Source organism: Prionailurus bengalensis, chromosome E1, assembly GCF_016509475.1.
Source record: "Prionailurus bengalensis isolate Pbe53 chromosome E1, Fcat_Pben_1.1_paternal_pri, whole genome shotgun sequence".
NCBI classification, from domain to species: domain Eukaryota; kingdom Metazoa; phylum Chordata; class Mammalia; order Carnivora; family Felidae; genus Prionailurus; species Prionailurus bengalensis.
This window is the reverse complement of record NC_057347.1, coordinates 47,760,663-47,777,702: the sequence shown is the minus strand read 5'-3', so window position 1 is coordinate 47,777,702 and position 17,040 is coordinate 47,760,663. Positions and strand designations below refer to the sequence as shown.

Sequence of the window (17,040 nt, the reverse complement as noted above, 5' to 3'; positions counted from 1 at the left end):
TTGTCGCACATTCTCCTTACACAAATCTGGAAGTGTTTTCAGCACTTTGGAGACAGCCTTTGGGACGCTAGTCCGCTGTCTTCCTGGTGCTGGCCTCACTGCAATAAATTCCTTGCTTGTTGCACCTCCAACTCATTTGTCTGCCTTTGGATTTTGTCAGCGGCGAGTGGTCGAACTGGTCTGTTTGGGACCCCTAGAACCACCCTTACGCCCCAGCTTCCAAAGGACAGGGCTGGTCCTGCAGTTAAAGGCTCCTGATGTAACCCTAGCGGCTACATCCGGGCTCTTTCTCACAGGTCTGTCTAAAAATTCCTTCCATCCTCTGTCAAAGTGGAGGCCAATTTAGGTATCACTGCAGATCAGGTTTTGTCTTTAAAGAGTGTCAGTGTATCCACCAGCCCCCAGGTTCACATGCGTTTCCCACCAGGCACGGCCGCATAGAGGTGTATGTAGTACAGCTGTATTAAATACTTTCAGCCTGGTAGCAAAAAAATTAGGGCTGTCTTCCCCCCCCCCCCCGCCCCCCCCGTGTCTTAATGTCTCCGCTTCAGCAGGTGTGCTCAACCCATCCAAGCATATACACTCAAGCCGTGAGGTTTGATCTCTATACAAACGTGTTATTTTTATCAAGGAAAAGCATCCCCTGACAGTATCTGATGGATACATGCACGCTTCATTTCCTCATTCAGCCAGAGTGTAGAGTTGCACGCCCTGTGCCAAGCACTGTGTTGAGGCCTGGGGGCCCAGAGACGGCCGGGGCTCATTCCACTAACGCACAACCTCTTCCACAGGGCCTGATGCGAGGTACTCAGTAAGTGTGGGATGAAGGGATGCTGTTGCTCTAAGAGGGAATATGGGGGGTTCCCGGAGAGCCTTCTCTGCTGCTAAAGAAAACATGTCAGATCCCCTGTCTTCCCCTCCTCCAAGAGCTCAGAACTGATGCTGACAGTGTTTTGGTCACACAGTAAAACCCAGAATGCCTGCAGGTGTCCTGCACCTTCTTGTAGTCACCTGAGTGATGTCCTGGCACCTGCACATAGGTCTGCTGCCCTGGGGCTGAGGGGGGGGAGGGGCAGTGCACCTTACCCTTAAGAATGTAGGCAGAATGACAGTCTTTGCCCTTGGGCTCAGGGCTGTGGCTTTGGCTGTTCAGCCAAACCGCAGGACCCCAGCCTTTTCAGCAGCTGACATGTTCAGAGACTGGTTCTCTCACCATCAGGCAGGTGTTCCACACGCAGAGTCTGTCGGGAGATTCTCCACAGGCTTCTTTGCTGACTGTGGAGACCTTCCCATGTGATTCCCATGAGCCTGTCCTTTTCTACTGAGCCCTCTGTCTCTCCTCCACCTTTGACCTGAGTCTCTAACTCTTAGGCAGAGTAACGAGGGTGAGGTCTCTCCAGCACCTTTGGGTAGCAGGAGTCTAGCTTACAGAAACTCCTTCTGGTAACTGCCAGGTCACTGGCCAAGGGTCGTTCAGGTTCAAAGGGTGCTGTGTGTTTTGTGTGAAACCAGGTTCTCAAGCACATCACCGTTTCTTTTCCTCTTGACTTACACACACACCCTGTGTTCTTACTGTGCCTTTTAAAGTAGCAATAAATCATCCCCACAGCTTGCCGGTTAAGAGGTTTCTCTCCAGGGGACTCTACCCTCCTTTTTTTCCTTGAGTACAAGTTGGCTTTATGCAGATGAATCTTAAATTGGAAAATCTACAAATCAGAAAAGTGTCAGAGCACAGTTTCTTTCTTTTATTACTTCAGCCATTGTGAAGCACTTGTCCCCCAGAGGTTGACTTTTACACCCTAGAACAAAGATCAGCAAAATCGCACAACTTGATTCTTGGGTAATCTATGTAAAGAGTGGTCTCTTAATAGGGAAGGGCAATTTTTTTTTTTTTTTTTTTTTTGCTACTTTGAAAACGTTGCCCTTAGGGTAAGTATATAGCCACTGAATTTTGAATGGATATTTCATCACCCTGTGATTTCTTTTCTTGCCCCCATCCCACCTCCCACCTCCCATCAAGCTTCCTTAAATGCATTCTTTTTCCTGGGGGAGAAACAGTGACCCATTGTTTTCACCTGTGTGTGTGTGTGTGTGTGTGCTTATTGTTTAGAAAGCGAAGCTCGGCCCTGCTGGTAACAAAGTCATCACTCCTTCAGAAGACAGGAGACAACCTTCCAACAACCTTGACAGAGTGAAACTCACAGACTTCAATTTCCTCATGGTGCTGGGGAAGGGGAGTTTTGGAAAGGTGAGAGGGCAGTTGTCTGGGGTGGGGGGCGGGGCGGGGGTGGCTTTTGCAGAGAATGCTGGGATTCATCCTGGGCCCCCTGAGGTTTCCAGAACAGCGCTCGAGATTTCCCTGGTATCTGTACGAGTTTCTTAGATGTCCCCCGCCCACCCCCACCCCTGCTTAATGTCTTTAAAAACAAACGTATCCAAAATGCTACAGAGAGGGAGCGCCTAGGTGACTCAGTCGGGCAAACATCCAACTCCAGCTCAGGTCGCAATCTAATGGTTCATGAGTACAAGCCCTGCATCAGGCTCTGCAGTGACAGTGCGGAACCTATCTGGGATTTTCTCTGCTCCTCTCTCTCTCTCTCTCTCTCTCTCTCTCTGCTTCTCCCCTCCCTTTAAAAATAAATAAATAAACTTAAAAAAAAAAAAAAAGCTACAGAGGGTTCACTGTATGTTACCATTTCAGGGTTGAGAACAAAGCAAGTGCTCCAAAATGTTAGCTGAATGATTAATTTTCACAACTAAAAATGAAAAGTTGATTTGTAGTAAGTGAATGTAATCATTAAGAGATGCTGAACTGGGTTTCTTCAGTGATCAACCTATATGACCACATTTGGCTTCTCTGGCCCCAAATCTCATGGTAGATCCAGGAAGCGATTTCCATCCTGCCTTTTTCTATCTTGGCTCCTGACTCGTGAGAAGCTTATAAAGGTCAGTCCCATTTTTGTACAAAGGATGCTCCTGAAAAGTGTGCACCCTTCAAGACTAATGCTGAGGGCCGTGTATGTTCCTTTTAGCAGCCACAATAGCGCCATCATGGGGCCGTAGCCTACACAGGGTGCAAATCCCAACAGTTTGTAAATTACACAGGGCTGGAGGAATTTAATCTACACTGACATGCAGTATCTCAAAATTCACACACAAAATGGAACTTTATGAATATGTTTATATCACACATTTATAAACTTGCACAAACCAGAACAGTCTGAGTGGTCACCTGACCAGGTTCCTCCCCTACCCCCAGTACCAGACGTAGGGTCAGAGTTTTCAGGTTGCCTTCCGTCTGCTCCCAGGTGATGCTCGCTGACAGGAAGGGGACAGAAGAACTGTATGCCATCAAAATCCTGAAGAAGGACGTGGTGATTCAGGATGACGACGTGGAGTGCACCATGGTGGAGAAGCGAGTCCTGGCCTTGCTTGACAAGCCCCCGTTCCTGACACAGCTACACTCCTGCTTCCAGACGGTGGTAAGGACCCTGGGAGAGTGTACCTGTGGCACAACACACGGCATGTGCTACCAAGGGTGACCCCTGAACCAGAGTGTTCTAAGCGTCTGAATCAACCTTACTCCAGTGGAGAAGGCTGAAGAAAGGCATAAGCTGGGAACAACCTCCCATTGTTGCACCACCGGTAGCTTTGGGGTGTCCCCTCTCTGGGATGTGCCCTACTGAGAGGCGCGGCATTAATGTTGTTGAATTCAGCAGACATTTGCATGAAAGGTTTTTGTTATCCCAGGCACTGTGCTAAGACCTAAGGATACAAAACCAATAAACTAACTCACGGTCCCGGCTTTTTAAGGCTACTGATCAGTTGCCAAGCAGAGCCTCGGAACATTAGGAAACTTGATCTCCTGAAAGGGTGTATTCTTATTTCCTGCACACAGCAGGGTTGGCCATCTGGTCTGTTTTGGACAGCCCATGAGCTCTAAGAAAGGTTAGAGAGGAAAGAAACCCACAAGGAATGATATTTTGTGACATGCGTAAATTAGATGAAATTCACATTTCAGTGGCCATGAATTGTTTTCTTGGAACACAGCCACATTCCTTCATGTTCTTATCATCCACGGTGGCTCTCAGGCTATGAAGGCAAAGTAGAATAGTTCCAAGACCCACACAGAGCCCGAAGTATTTACTGTCTCTAGCCCTTTACAGAAAGTTTGCCCAGCCCTGTCTTCCAGGAAAACTAAAAAGAGGACAAAACAAGTTCCAAAACACTGATCAGCCAAGCTCCTGGCATGGAGCTTGCCAGTGCCCTGCAAGAAATATAAACTTTTTTTGTGGCACCAAAGACAGGCTTTCTACTCCTCGATGGCTGCCCTTGCTAAGATATGACTCAGTAATAAGTGGCTATAATTATTACTGTTAGGAGTTTAATTATTTTCAACTTCCTTCTGGCCAGAAAATAACTTACTGTCTTAACGTTTCTCCTTAAAATCCCTTGGCCAGGGAGGGAAGAATGATGTGCCAGAGAGGGGTCCGTGTCTCCGAACCCTGGCCCAGGTCCCGTCCCCCTGGTCAGGACACTGGTAACACTGTTTAAGCTCTGGAAAGAAAACATAAAAATAAAGATGGAGTTAAAATTCCTAACAGGAAAGCTAGAGATAGAAGCTTCTGGAGCTGTTTCCCGGCTGTCAGCAGCCGCTTCATCATTTTGTCCCTCCCCGTGCAACACTTGAATGTTTCATAACCTCCGTGAAATGGCGATGATGTCTAGAAGCGAGCCGAGGTAGGCTTTCACCCGGGTGTGCTGTGCCGTTCAACCCCGGCTTCCCCATCTGCCTCGCTACAATGTCCTCATAAATACACAGGGTTCTACGATGTCCGCCCTCCGCGGGGCCGACACTTAGCACGCCAGTGACAGAAAATAAGAAACAATGTTTGGGCCTGTTATGGATGCAAAAGAACATTTGGTTGGCCTCTCTGGTTATAGTTCCCTCCCCCACAGTATTGAACATTTATAATTTAGGAGCCCAACCCAGCTCATGAGATTTGTTTCCAGAAGCATCCAGTGAGACATATGACTGCATCACTGTGGCTTGCCCCCCAGATGCCGCAAACCAGAAACACCAGTTAAGAGTCAATAATCAGCCCGTACGGATTCTTCACAGCATCCGTTAAACGTGCAGTATGTGTGCAGGAGAAAGGGGAAGAGCGTGTGAGGCCATTACTGTAACAGGGAGCATACGGAACCAGAAGGGGGCAGACATGTTGACAGAGGGCCATTATTTCAGAGTTACATAATGACTTTATACTTCCCAAGGCCCTCGCGCACTAGGGTTCATTACGTATTTTTTATCGGGGAAGAAAAATCTCGAAGGGCTCGGCTCCACTGATCAGCTCTGCCAGCATGGCCCACAGTTTGTTAACTAATGCGAAAGCCAAGCAGAGTCTGGAAAGAGTGAAGGAAGCCTCTCGGCCCGTGGCCGAGCCCTACTCACGTGTTGAACCTTGGTCCTCAGGATCGACTGTACTTTGTCATGGAATACGTCAATGGTGGGGACCTCATGTACCACATCCAGCAAGTAGGAAAATTTAAGGAACCACAAGCAGTGTGAGTATTTTTTTTTTTAAGTCCCTTAATTTAGACAGTTCAAATGTGGAAGATGGGGCTTTGCCACTTTGGAGTTGAGCACTGGAACCTCCCAGGGGGCAGACTTCTTGGCTGGGTCCATCTATGCGCTTCCAAAGGAGAGGTTTATTCTACTTCCGGTGAATTGGAGATGCCGGTGTATCCTCCCCCCTGCCCCCGGTTCTACCCTCACTGATCGAGTCAGCCCCTTGCACACCCACGATGCATCAGGCACTGGGATGTGAAAGGCTTTCTCTGCCCTCGGGGAGCTCACCGCCTGACGTGGAGTAGAAGAAGTCTCTGGACCATTGTCATGTGTAGCCGTCACTTTAGAAGCAGCACAGATAGCATGCAAGCCCTGATAAAGAGGAGAGTGAGGAAAGAACATCTTCAGGGAATGTTCTTGCCCAAGCCAGCGGGGCAGAAGACGGTTTGAGATTGGGTTGGGGGGCAGGGAGGAGCTCCCGATGATGAGTCCGGTGGAGCACCTGGCTGAGGACCACCGAAGGCTGTTGGGGGGCTCAGTGGGGCTTGATACCCCGAGGCTAAGTTTTCACAGAGCCCCGCTAACCAAGAGTGGAAGGAAGGAAGGAAGGAAGGAAGGAAGGAAGGAAGGAAGGAAGGAAGGAAGGAAGGAAGGAAGGAGGGAAGGAGGGAGCGTAGGGGCCGGTGCAAGGGGGTTGGTGAAAATCTGTGTAGAGGAGAGACAGCGGAGCTTTAATTCGGTCTTGACCTTGGATCCAAAGAGGGGTAAGGGTCTTTGAGAAACAGTCTGGAGGAATAAGAGAGAAACCTCTTCGGGTGATACCTCATCTTCGGTTTGGGAGGGAGCAGCCGCCAAGGAGGAGAGGATCTGGGGGAGAACCGGGAGCTCCGCTTGGAGGGTTTCATCGGGGCCGCAGGAGTCAGCAGCGTGGGGGAGAGACACGGGCCCCAGGGGAAGACAGAGAATTGCCCGTCTAGGCAGGGACTTTGATACCTGAAAGATCAAACCATTTTTCAGGGGCCAGGAGGTCACAGGACACTCAGCAGAAGCAAATCTATACAAACAGCTCTTTCATTTCCCTCAGCGAGGATGCATAGTGGGCACGTGCCCTGATTAATTAAGTTAGCAAATGTTAATGGGATTCTGGCCCATGTTCAGTCTAAAAGCTAAGTCTGTGGAGTGTTTGGCCTCTGCGGGTTGGTTGATGTGTCTCAGGGAAGATGAACTAAAGGTAGAAGAGGGAATTCTGTGGTAACAAGCTTTAAAACATGCAAAGGGAGGAGTGCCTGGGTGGCTCAGTCGGTTAAGCGACCAACTTCGGCTCAGATTATGATCTCACAGTTTGTGAGTTCGAGCCCCGTGTCGGGCTCTGTGCTGACAGCTCAGAGCCTGCTTCAGATTCTGTGTCTCCCCCTCTCTCTGCCCCTCCCCTGCTCATGCTTTGTGTCTGTCTCTCAATAATAAATAAAAGTTTAAAAAAAAATTTTTTTTTAATGCAAAGGGGGATTCTTTTTGTTTCTGGTTTTATTTTTTGCTCTTCAGTTTTCAGAAATGCCTGTCTTTATCTCCTCTCTCATTCTGGTACTTATAAAGCATTAAAATGCTCGGATTGTAAAGTAAAGCTTGATAACACAGAGCTGGAAAGAGCAAGTAGCAGAATAGCGACCTTAGGTTGCAAGGTGACCTTAAGGCATCTCGTTCGGTGGCCTTAACGTTGTATTTGAGTTCCTGGAAAGTGTTTATTTTCAAAATACAGGAAAGCGTGAAAGATAATGTAAAAGTCGCCCGGAATCCTGTCTCATTTCCCTCCCCCCGTCCCGTCCTTCTCCTGCCGGACCTTAGGGGTGCCCCCCACCCCCATCCCCAGTAAGAGTTTGGTCCCTATCATTAGAGAGGTTGCTCTCTGCTTATTTTAAGCCTCCTGGGTGTGATGTTTGCACAGGCACAGTCTTGTGGCTTCTCAGACTTCAAAGATTCCTCAACACTCTGCAAATTTTAAAACCTCTTTCAGCATTTACTCTGAGTTTATTATGAATTATTTAAAAGGGTAAACTCGAGTATGAATCACGGTGCGTGTCCCATTTATCTCAGCACTTGGGGCGAGGATGGGGGGGGGGGGGCGGTGAGTTCACCAGCTCCAGGGTGCCTCACTAGGCACTGTCCACAAATAGGAAAATGGCAGTTTTCTCCACTCTACCCGAGTCCTGACACAAAATACTCCAGCAGCCACTCTTTAAAAGATTGTATTCGAAATTTCGTTTAAGCAGTAAATTACCTGTCCACCCACCTCAGACAAGAAGTGTTGGTTTCCAGACAGGTAATAAACCTGTCTCATTGACTTAGTAGCTGTAAAATGCCTCGGGAGGTTGGAGTAGCTGTAAAATGCCTCGGCAGAGGGAAGGGCAAAGAGTTAGTCACGGGTAGGGCCATGCTGATCTCTGAGCGTCCCGGGATCTTCTGCCATTCTAGTATCTCTTTGATGCCTGAACTAGAAGGGTACGAAACATTCAGGAATCCAAAGAGCAAGCCAGAGGCCTGACCAGCATTTCCTTCTGCAGATTTTATGCGGCAGAGATCTCCATTGGATTGTTCTTTCTTCATAAAAGAGGAATCATTTACAGGTGCGTGCTGAATCCCTGCCCGCAGCACTGCGACGGACCCCTGCACCTCTGTGTGCGCGTAATTCTGTGGTGGGGACTTAAGACACGGAATTGCTACCCATTGAGGTAACAGAGACCTGCTGGGACCCACCTTTGTCGGCAGCCTCCTGGCAAATCAGAGCCACTTTCTGATTTCCGGATGTCAAAAGATTTTCTGTCTCGCTTCTGCTTCCCACAAGAAAACATGCTTTTTCCTCTCCCCTGGCAGCTCCTTCCTCTGCCTTTTTTTGGAACGGAGGTCAGGGAGCAATGGAAAACGAATTTCTGTTATAGATGCTCGGCAGGAAAGGAACATGGGGAGCTAGGGAGAGGCAGGGGAAAGAAAACCATTGAATTAAATCCTTTAGGTTGTTATCTACAGTGAGAGTCTGATGCCAAAGAAAGAATTCTGGTGTTAATTGAAGAGTAAAAGACATACAGCAGAATGGAAGGGACACTTGTGTGACCCAATGAGGTTGTTCTAAACCTGTGATTTTGCAAACCTGGCTGTGCACCAGGCACCCCTCCTGTGGGATATGAGTAAATCATCTGACTGAGATCTGCCCAGATCTGCTAAATTAGAATCATGCTCAGCCGAGGTCGGGGATCACTAGTCCAGCCATTCAGTCATTGATTCGGTGTGCGTTTATTAACTGCCTACTGTGTCCTAGGTGCTATGTTAAGCTCTCTCTGGAGATTAAAAAAAGAAAAAGAAAGAGTTACTTCCTTGTCCCAGCTCTCCTGGGACCCATAGTTATATGCCATTGAGATGGTAGCTAGTCAGATATCCTTCGGTCTCAGTGGCTTCAGAGCAAACCACGTAGTGTCATGGGAAGGACACTGATGCTGTCCTGCTTCCTTGCAGGGATCTGAAGTTAGACAATGTCATGCTGGACTCAGAAGGGCATATCAAGATTGCTGACTTCGGGATGTGCAAAGAGCACATGATGGATGGAGTCACAACCAGGACCTTCTGTGGGACTCCAGATTACATTGCTCCAGAGGTAGGGACCCCGATTCACCCTTGTTTTCTAGACCAGACCTTTCAAATAGCAACTACAATCAACAGCCTCACCGGGGCAGGGCATCATTAGTGAATCGCTAGGTCAGTGAGCACAAAATGGACTAAACTGAACTAGAGCAAATTAGAAAACAAGTACGAGAGCTCGCCACACGGTAAGGATATGTCTCGTTTCGTGGAGCCGTGTTGTGTGGTAAATGAAATCGATTTCTTACACGGTCATGGTCAAAACAATTTAAGCTACACTGTTGGGCAGAGAAAGGGGGATCTGGCTCGTAAAAATGTTCTGCCTGGGAAAACTGGGTCGGAAGGTGGTTCCGATGATGGCTTTTTGGTAAAATCCAAGTGACTGGTTCTCTAAATGACACCCTGGAATTGATCGTGAACATTTCCGCGCGGTCGTAAAGGCAGTGGTTCCAAGATGTGTGTTTGCAACAGTGGCCACGTTGCTTCGTCTTTGTTACAATATGTACTGAGTACTCTTCTTCCTGTTGTGAATCTTCCTACACGCCAGCGACTGGGTGGGCTGTAACCCTGGGTCACTGTGTAGCCAACTTTCTGTCCCCACCCACAGCCCTGTGGCTGCAACAGTTTCTTCCCAGCTGAGCTGCAGCATGACAGAAAGTAACAAAGTCAGGTCATCCTTCCCTCTAGCAGAGCTCTCGCGCTAGCTGTTGGCAGCTTGTGTGGCATTTATTTAACCTGTTGCCCCAAATGTTTATCTTAGAGGCAGTAGGTATCTTGAAAAAGACACGCGCGTAGGAATCAGCCCAGTGTGTGCTTCAGTCCTGACTCTCTTCTCTGCAGGCTGTGGGAACTCAGGCAAGTCACTTAAGCTCTCTGCAGCCCTGTTTCCACAGCGGCAAGTTAGAGATTCTACACCTGTAGAATCGCTCTGAGGACAGAAATACCAAATACGGCGTCCTGCACCCAACAGACCCTCGGTGGTAGCCAGGATTCCAAAAGGGAAGCTAAATTTTTTTCCCTTTGTTAAGTAAGAGCTTGTTTGTTTGTTACATGCCCAGACAGTGTGGAGACATAGACTTAGAACATTTACTCAGAAACTTAAATTCCCAACCACAAAGGTGACATGTTATCTTGATACATGACTTAGTGGGGTTTCCCCTCCCCCCACCAAAGAATTCATGCATCACGATCTCCAGGCATCACATGAGCTTGAAGTGTCATATTTTTCAAACACAAAGAATGGGGAAGATCATACAGTAAAAATACAACTTCCTGATGCAGTGTTTATTCTGACACCTTCTGTGCCTGCTTCATTTAACACCCACCAGCTCCTACAAGAGTGTGGTGACAGGGAATGGCAGTGTTTTTAGGAAGAAAGGTGGTTTGAACTTCATCTCCATTAAGACCCAGTCTCTGCGATCAAACAAATAGCTTCCTGTGTTCAGTAACACCTCAGCTACCTGATATCCCTGGGGATGACAGCCTCCCACAGAGATGAGCCGCTCCAAACAATTGATGTTTGTTGTCCTTTTTTTTTTTTTTTCTAATGTTCTTCATTGTATTAGTTTCCTGTTGCTGCTACAAAGAATAGCCCTGCAGTTAGTGGATGAAAACAATACAAATTTATTATCTTAAGGCTCTGGGGGCCAGAAGTCTAGAATCAGTCTCACAGGGTCAAAGTCAAGTTGTTGGCAAGGCTAAGCTCCCTCCAGAAGCTCTGGGGTGGGGGGGGAGGGGTAGTCCTGTTGCCTCGCCTTTTTCCAGTCTCTACATGGCTACAGTCCATGGCATAGTGTCTTTACTTACCATTTCTGTCTTTTATGACCCTAACCCCATAGCCTCCCTCTCCTAAGGACCACTGTGATTACGTGGGGCCCACCCAGATAACCCAGGTTTGTCCCTCTGTCTCAGGATCCTTAATCACATCTGCAAAATCCCTTTTCCCAAGTAAAATTAACATATGCACAGATTCCGGATTCAGATGCACCCACCTTCGGGGAAGGGGACGCAGCGGATCCCACCACACTCATGATGGTGTCTCATCTAACTGTATTTGATAAACTCCCACTCTCCTCCTCAAAGTACACATAAACATGCTTCTATAACATATCTTGGTAGCTTTGGAGCTTTTTTTTTTTCTTTTTTAACTTGTACTCATTTGTGTGTATGTTTAGTTCTGTGCAACGTGATCACGTGTATAGATTCAGTTCTCCAGCACCACAGTCAGGAGACAGTATGGTTCTGTCCCTTCCTAGGAGCCTTTTATAGCCACGCCCACCTCCTCCTGTCCCCCCTCCTGTCCCCATCCCCACCTCCCGTCCCCATCCCCACCTCCCAGCAACCACTCACCAATTTTCCCATAACTTTGTTATTTCAAGAATGTCACTCAAGGGAGTCGTACGGTATATAACCTTTGGAGATTGCCTTTTTCACCTGAGCCGTTTCTAGAACTGCAGCCATCATATTTGAGTGCACCTCAGCCACCTGGGCAGGTTGCTTAAGTATCCCGTGCCTCAGTTTCCCCACCTGTGAAGTGGGGATAATAATGTGGACCTCATGAGGTCGTTGTCCATAGCTCGGAGCGTTGTCTGGCGCGAGACGGGTTGGTCCTGCCGTGGTCATCGTTCACTTGACTCATCCGCCACATTGCACTGCGAACCCCTACGGTCTTCTGCACAGCCTCCCTTGGTGGTCCTCACGGCACGTTTAGGATGAGGTGCCCGAGGCAGTGAGGGTCTGAGGCCACATTACTGAGAAGTGCGTGAACCAGGCTTCACCATCAGGCTCAAGCTGCCCGCCGGCCATTCTACTGCCCACGTCGTTAAACCACCGCTCTGATCCTGAGCGATTCGTGGGCTCAGAGAGCACGCCACACACGTACCGTGCCAAGCAGGGTGCCACTGGGGTAGCGTATCCCACGGGGCCCTGTCCTTGACGTGCCTTACAGTGTGGAAAACGTGGCCCTCACGCCAACAGACCCCAGAGTCCGTGTTTAGATCCTAGTTGGCTTTCGTTGAAAAATAAGCTGAACCACCTGGGGGACTCACTGCGCGGTAATTGTAGGTTGTCTTACCTTTTGCCGGCATTTTCCCCCTCCGGGTTCAGGAATTCGGCATATTCAGCCGTAGGAATAATCACAGTGAAGACGAGGACCATCTCGTGGTTCACGGTTTCTGAATTTTGCTCAGAGGGTAATATAATCCTGTCCTCTGTGTAAATCTTTCTGTCAGGCAGAGGTAAAAATAATTATCTTCGATGGCATTTCCCTTAATAGGCAAAGCAGAGGCTCAAATATTTATGACTGTTTGTTCAAAACCCTTGAAATGGATTAACATTGTGGCATCTCCTTAACCGGTGAAGATAAGCTAAGGCAGACAATGTCACTAACAGACAGGACTTCTGGCATTGAGTTGGACACCCACGGAAGGGGCACTAATCAGAAAATGATACCCGCACCTGACGTTACAGGTACTCTTGGCTTTGGCATAGAGAGGATTCTCTGGGGTGGGCGCGAGCCCCTGAGAAGGGCGCACAGAAGCGCCGTCCGGATTTAATCCCCCACCTGAAAGTGAAGTCCCGTTGCAGGGTCAGGACCCCCCGGCAGCTCAGAATCGGACTGTGAACACTAGCATTGCCCACTGTTTCCTGGAAGAAAGAGAGGCGGCAGGGAAAGGGCTTGCTTCTGGCTGGCGGACCCCTGAGTACCCCATGTGGTACTGTGCCACGCGGAACCCTCGCTGTGGCAGGGGCAGTGACCCATGACATAGTGACTACTCTGTACCAGACCCTCCAGCACATCTTCTGCTTTGTCACGTTTTGTACATGAGCAGAGATGAAGTGACCCGCCCCAGGCCACACAACAGCTGATGACAGGCAGAGGTAGGATTTGGACCTGAGACATTCTGACCCTAGAGCCCTGGTATTCTTTCCACCTGTGGCCCCACCCCCAGAGATCAGAGAAAACTCCCTTTGTCCGTCTCACCTGGAGTTGGGGACCGGAGTCACGGTTCTGTCTACCTGCGGTCAGTGACTCGGGGGGTGTATTCCTGCTGTTACAACTGGGCAGACCCCTGGGAAGCCAGGAGAGTGCCTGCTGAGTCCCTGGCAGGCTCGGCACGGAAAGGGGGCCCGCGAGGACCTGGGAGGGGCCTGGAGCTGGAGGCGGTTCGAAATGGGCCACGGCAACCCAGGAGAGACGTGGGGTGAGGGACGTGGGTGAGACGGCCTTCCCCTCGGCAAGAGCAGATGGCACCCCCCACGTGGCCAAGGGAACCAGAACAGTCTGTGGGCACAGTAGCTGGCCTACAGCCCGCCGGCCACAAGCAGATGTGCAGACTCCTGTGAGGGTTGGGGGCTGGATGAGGTCAGGGAGCCGGAGACCTATCCTGGGGGGCCGTGGCTTCTCCTTCCATCCCTATGGGAAGGCCAGCCCCGTACTGCCTATGACAGCCGCCAGAAGTCTGCATTTTTATGTAAAATTTGCCCAGTTGTTCAAAGTTGGGTGTAAAACGTATAAGAGGGGCAGTTAAGCGTTCGCCTTCTGCTCGGGTCATGATCTCACGGTTCATGGGGTCAAGCACTGTAACAGCACAGAGCCTGCTTGGGATTCTCTCTCTCCCCCTCTCTCGCTGCCCCTCCCCGACTCGTGCTTTCTCTCTCTCAAAATAAATAAACAAACTTCAAAAAAGAAAAAAGTTAAGAGCAATGGACAGAGGTAAGATTCAGCCAACGGGCCACCAGCTGTGACCTGTTCTGGAGGGGTTCAAGGGTCACGTTTGGGGGAGCCACATTTTAGGAATGGGGGGAAAAAAGACCAAGGGGCATCCGGAGAAGCGGAAGAACTAGGGAGCCATAGGGTCTTAGACACTAAGGAAGGTAAGTGCTCACGAACTCAGAGATGGCCAGGGACGGCAGAGGTCAAGGAGGTGGGGGTGGGAGGGGATCTGGCCACGGGGAGCCAGCCGTCCCTAAGAGCATGTGGTGATGATGCGGCAGAAGCCAGATGACGCTGAGTGGAGGGTGGGCGTCAGCCGCCAGGCTGGAACCGTGTCTTAGGGGAACGTATGATAAATGATCAGGGGGACGGTGGATAGACGGTCACCCCCAGGGAAGCGAGGCGAAGGAGGCGTCAGTAAGGCTGAGCATGTTTCCAGACCAGAGGGAACATGCTCAGAGCGAGGAAGAAGGAAGATAGAGGGTATGTGTGTGTGGAAGGGGGGTGGGGGGTGGGGAGAGAGCATCCCACAGGTCAGGAGGGAATGGGATAAGGAAGCAGGAGGAAGGAAGAACGTGGAAGTCATCCTCACCGGGAGGGGTAGGCAGGGACCTGGGGGCAGGAGGTGCCCTGCTCCGCTCAGTGGGGACTCCCTCCTGAGGAGAGGAGGGGACTCCTCCCTGCAGGAGGCCGTCTTTCCTGGTGACTCTGTTTAAACCTGCAGACCTCCGGCCCCCATTCAGCACTCTTGCCCACCTCCCTGCTCTCCTTCCATGGTATTCATCACCCTCGGATACACCCTGTCAGGACTCGTGTGTGTGTGTGTGTGTGTGTGTGTGTGTGTGTGTGTGTGTGTCTGTCTGTCTGTCTGTCTGTCTGTCTGTCTAGCCCGCCTGGCCCCCCGTGGCAGAATCGCTGTGTTTTGTTTGCTGCGGAGCCCCTAGCCCCGGGGTCTGGAGCAGTACCTGGTGGGTGGAGTGTATCTGGGAAAAGCAGGTGCAGCATGCCATGTTCCTGCTGTGGAGGAGGGGCTCGGCCACAGAGCAGAGCTGAGGCTGTGGCACTGAGAGGTCAGGAACTCCGTGGCAGGTCATTAGGTGATTCCCAAGGCTGCCAGCAGGGGAATCCCAAGGTGATTCCCAAGAGCTGATGCTGGTGGCACGAGACGGGCTGCAAGGGACAGCCACGTGCCTCACGTCCTCGACCCACGAGAGCTGGTGCACTGGAGACCCCCGAATGTCCAAAATGGTGGGCCATCAGCCTGGGTCCCCCAGACGGCCCAAAGTGCCAGAATATCAACGCCCCAGGAGACACGTCCTGGCCTTTGGGGAAAGAGTTGTAGAATGGGATGGAGATTAGAACGGGTCTGATGGTTAAATGAGAAAAGGACTCACGAGGTGCACGCAGCCAGGCAGTAAATTAGGCCTTGCGCAGCTGAGAAGAAAGGGGGGCAGTGAGAGAGGGAGAGCAGCCAGTCGGCACCAGCCGGGGCGCCTCCAGGATCGGCGCCTCCGAGCCCGGCCCCACGCCACACCGGCGAGCCGAGAAGTGCTTCATTAAAGGAGAATGATAAGCCGAAGGGTGGCTTGCTTGCTTTCGGGGGCCAGTGCCCCCTCTGTGCAAGGTCACGGTCTGATGCCTCCGGCTTTGCAAAAGAACATGAAGCAGCTGCCTTCCCTCCAAGAAATATTTAAAGAGCCAAGACCAGGCTCTCCCTTGGGTGGTTCTTCTTAAATTGTGTGACTGTCCTCAGATCCTTTCCAGGAATTAGGCTGGTTATATCGTCTCACATATGTTATCATCTGCCTGCAGCTCTGTGTCTCAGTTCACCTGGCCTCAGGGTTTTATCAGCGTAGCCCTGTTCTCCGGAGCACTTGGCCCCCTCTGTGACATTGTGGTCCCCGAGGCCTCTGCGGGCCCCATCCTTCTTCCCGACTTCCTTCCGGTTCTTCCTCGAGATAAGCCAGCTTCTCGTGGGTTAGCTAGACCCAAGGCAGAGCACCTCGCTGATTCTGTCTTCTGTTTAAGTCAGCTCTACGAGGTTGGTGTCAGTGGCTCTGTTTTCCAGTTGACGAGCCCAAGGTGCAACGAGATGCGGTCATTGTTTCCTTCGGCCCCAATTCAGGGCAGACCGGGCTTGAACCCAGGGCCGGTCTGCTGCCCCTCGTAGTGGCTGTTCTCCCCGGAGAAGGGGACTGCAGAGGTTGGCTCAGATGTACCCCACGAGTGCCTCACTCCATCACTGCAAAGAAGCTGCCCTCAGTCCCCAGACTTGTTTGCAGAGCCCTCATGGGGTTCCCCATGTGCTGTGGCTGCATTCATTGGCCTTTCATTTGGGGAGCTGTTAAAATCCTCTAAAAACAGGGGCGCCTGGGTGGCTCAGTCGGGTAAGCGTCCGACTTCAGCTCAGGTCACGATCTCACGGTTCGTGGATTCGAGCCCCGCGTCGGGCTCTGTGCCGACGGCTCGGAGCCTGGACCCTGCTTCATTCTGGGCCTCCCTCTCTCTCTGCCCCTCCCCCACTCATGCTCTGCCTCTCTCTCTCTCTCTCTCTCTCTCTCTCTCTCTCAAAAATAAACATTAAAAAAAATTTTTTAATAACAATAAATAAATAAGTCCCGTAAAAATGGGTCAGAGATTCCTGACATCTTATTTCACCTCTTACTTTGCAATGGAGGGGGGCATATCTTGAGAGTGATGACTGACACCGACTCATTCCCTCCTACGGACTACGCGCTTATGTCTGTTGTCCTGCTGAAACCTTACACTAGGCCTCTGAGGCGAGTGGTGTTACCCAGTTTTACAGACAAGGGACAGGAGACACAGAGAGGACAGGTGACCTGCCCAGGCCTCATAGATAGCAAGTGGCAGGGCAGGGACCCTGGGCCATCAAGGGCAGATCGGCTGCCCTAATGCCATCAGTGGCCAGGTTCCGCCCTCAGTCTGTCGCTTACTGCCCTGTTACCCAACGCTTCTAGAAAGACCACCAGACTGTGAGACCTCCCCATTCTCGGGAGTCTTTTATTCCAACTAATAAAGCTCCCACGGGCACAGGATTGATTCCTAATTCCTAGGTCATTCCTTTACTGCACAAGTAGTTATTTTGTTCAGATACACAGTGAACATTTGG

At 50.5% G+C, this 17,040-nt stretch overlaps 1 protein-coding gene and 1 long non-coding RNA gene across 4 annotated transcripts in view; one reads left to right on the top strand and one right to left on the bottom strand.

Moving 5' to 3' along the window:
• The window catches only part of PRKCA (protein kinase C alpha), a 404,614-nt gene that overhangs the window by 344,415 nt on the left and 43,159 nt on the right, over positions 1 to 17,040 (top strand). For both annotated transcript variants that reach the window (XM_043585073.1, XM_043585072.1), the window contains 5 exons: positions 2,111 to 2,248; positions 3,309 to 3,482; positions 5,474 to 5,565; positions 8,128 to 8,190; positions 9,074 to 9,212. In XM_043585073.1, coding sequence (XP_043441008.1) covers positions 2,111 to 2,248; positions 3,309 to 3,482; positions 5,474 to 5,565; positions 8,128 to 8,190; positions 9,074 to 9,212 — 606 coding nt within the window. The remainder of the gene's footprint in view (positions 1 to 2,110; positions 2,249 to 3,308; positions 3,483 to 5,473; positions 5,566 to 8,127; positions 8,191 to 9,073; positions 9,213 to 17,040) is intronic.
• On the bottom strand, positions 3,417 to 15,205 carry LOC122485802. 2 transcript variants are annotated; one of them, XR_006297949.1, is made up of 5 exons: positions 14,876 to 15,205; positions 12,270 to 12,419; positions 8,321 to 8,530; positions 4,426 to 4,557; positions 3,417 to 3,505 (listed from the first exon to the last, which is right to left on the bottom strand). It is a non-coding gene; the product is annotated as an uncharacterized LOC122485802 (long non-coding RNA). The 2 variants fall into 2 exon arrangements; XR_006297950.1 differs by lacking the exon at positions 14,876 to 15,205 and adding an exon at positions 12,759 to 14,844.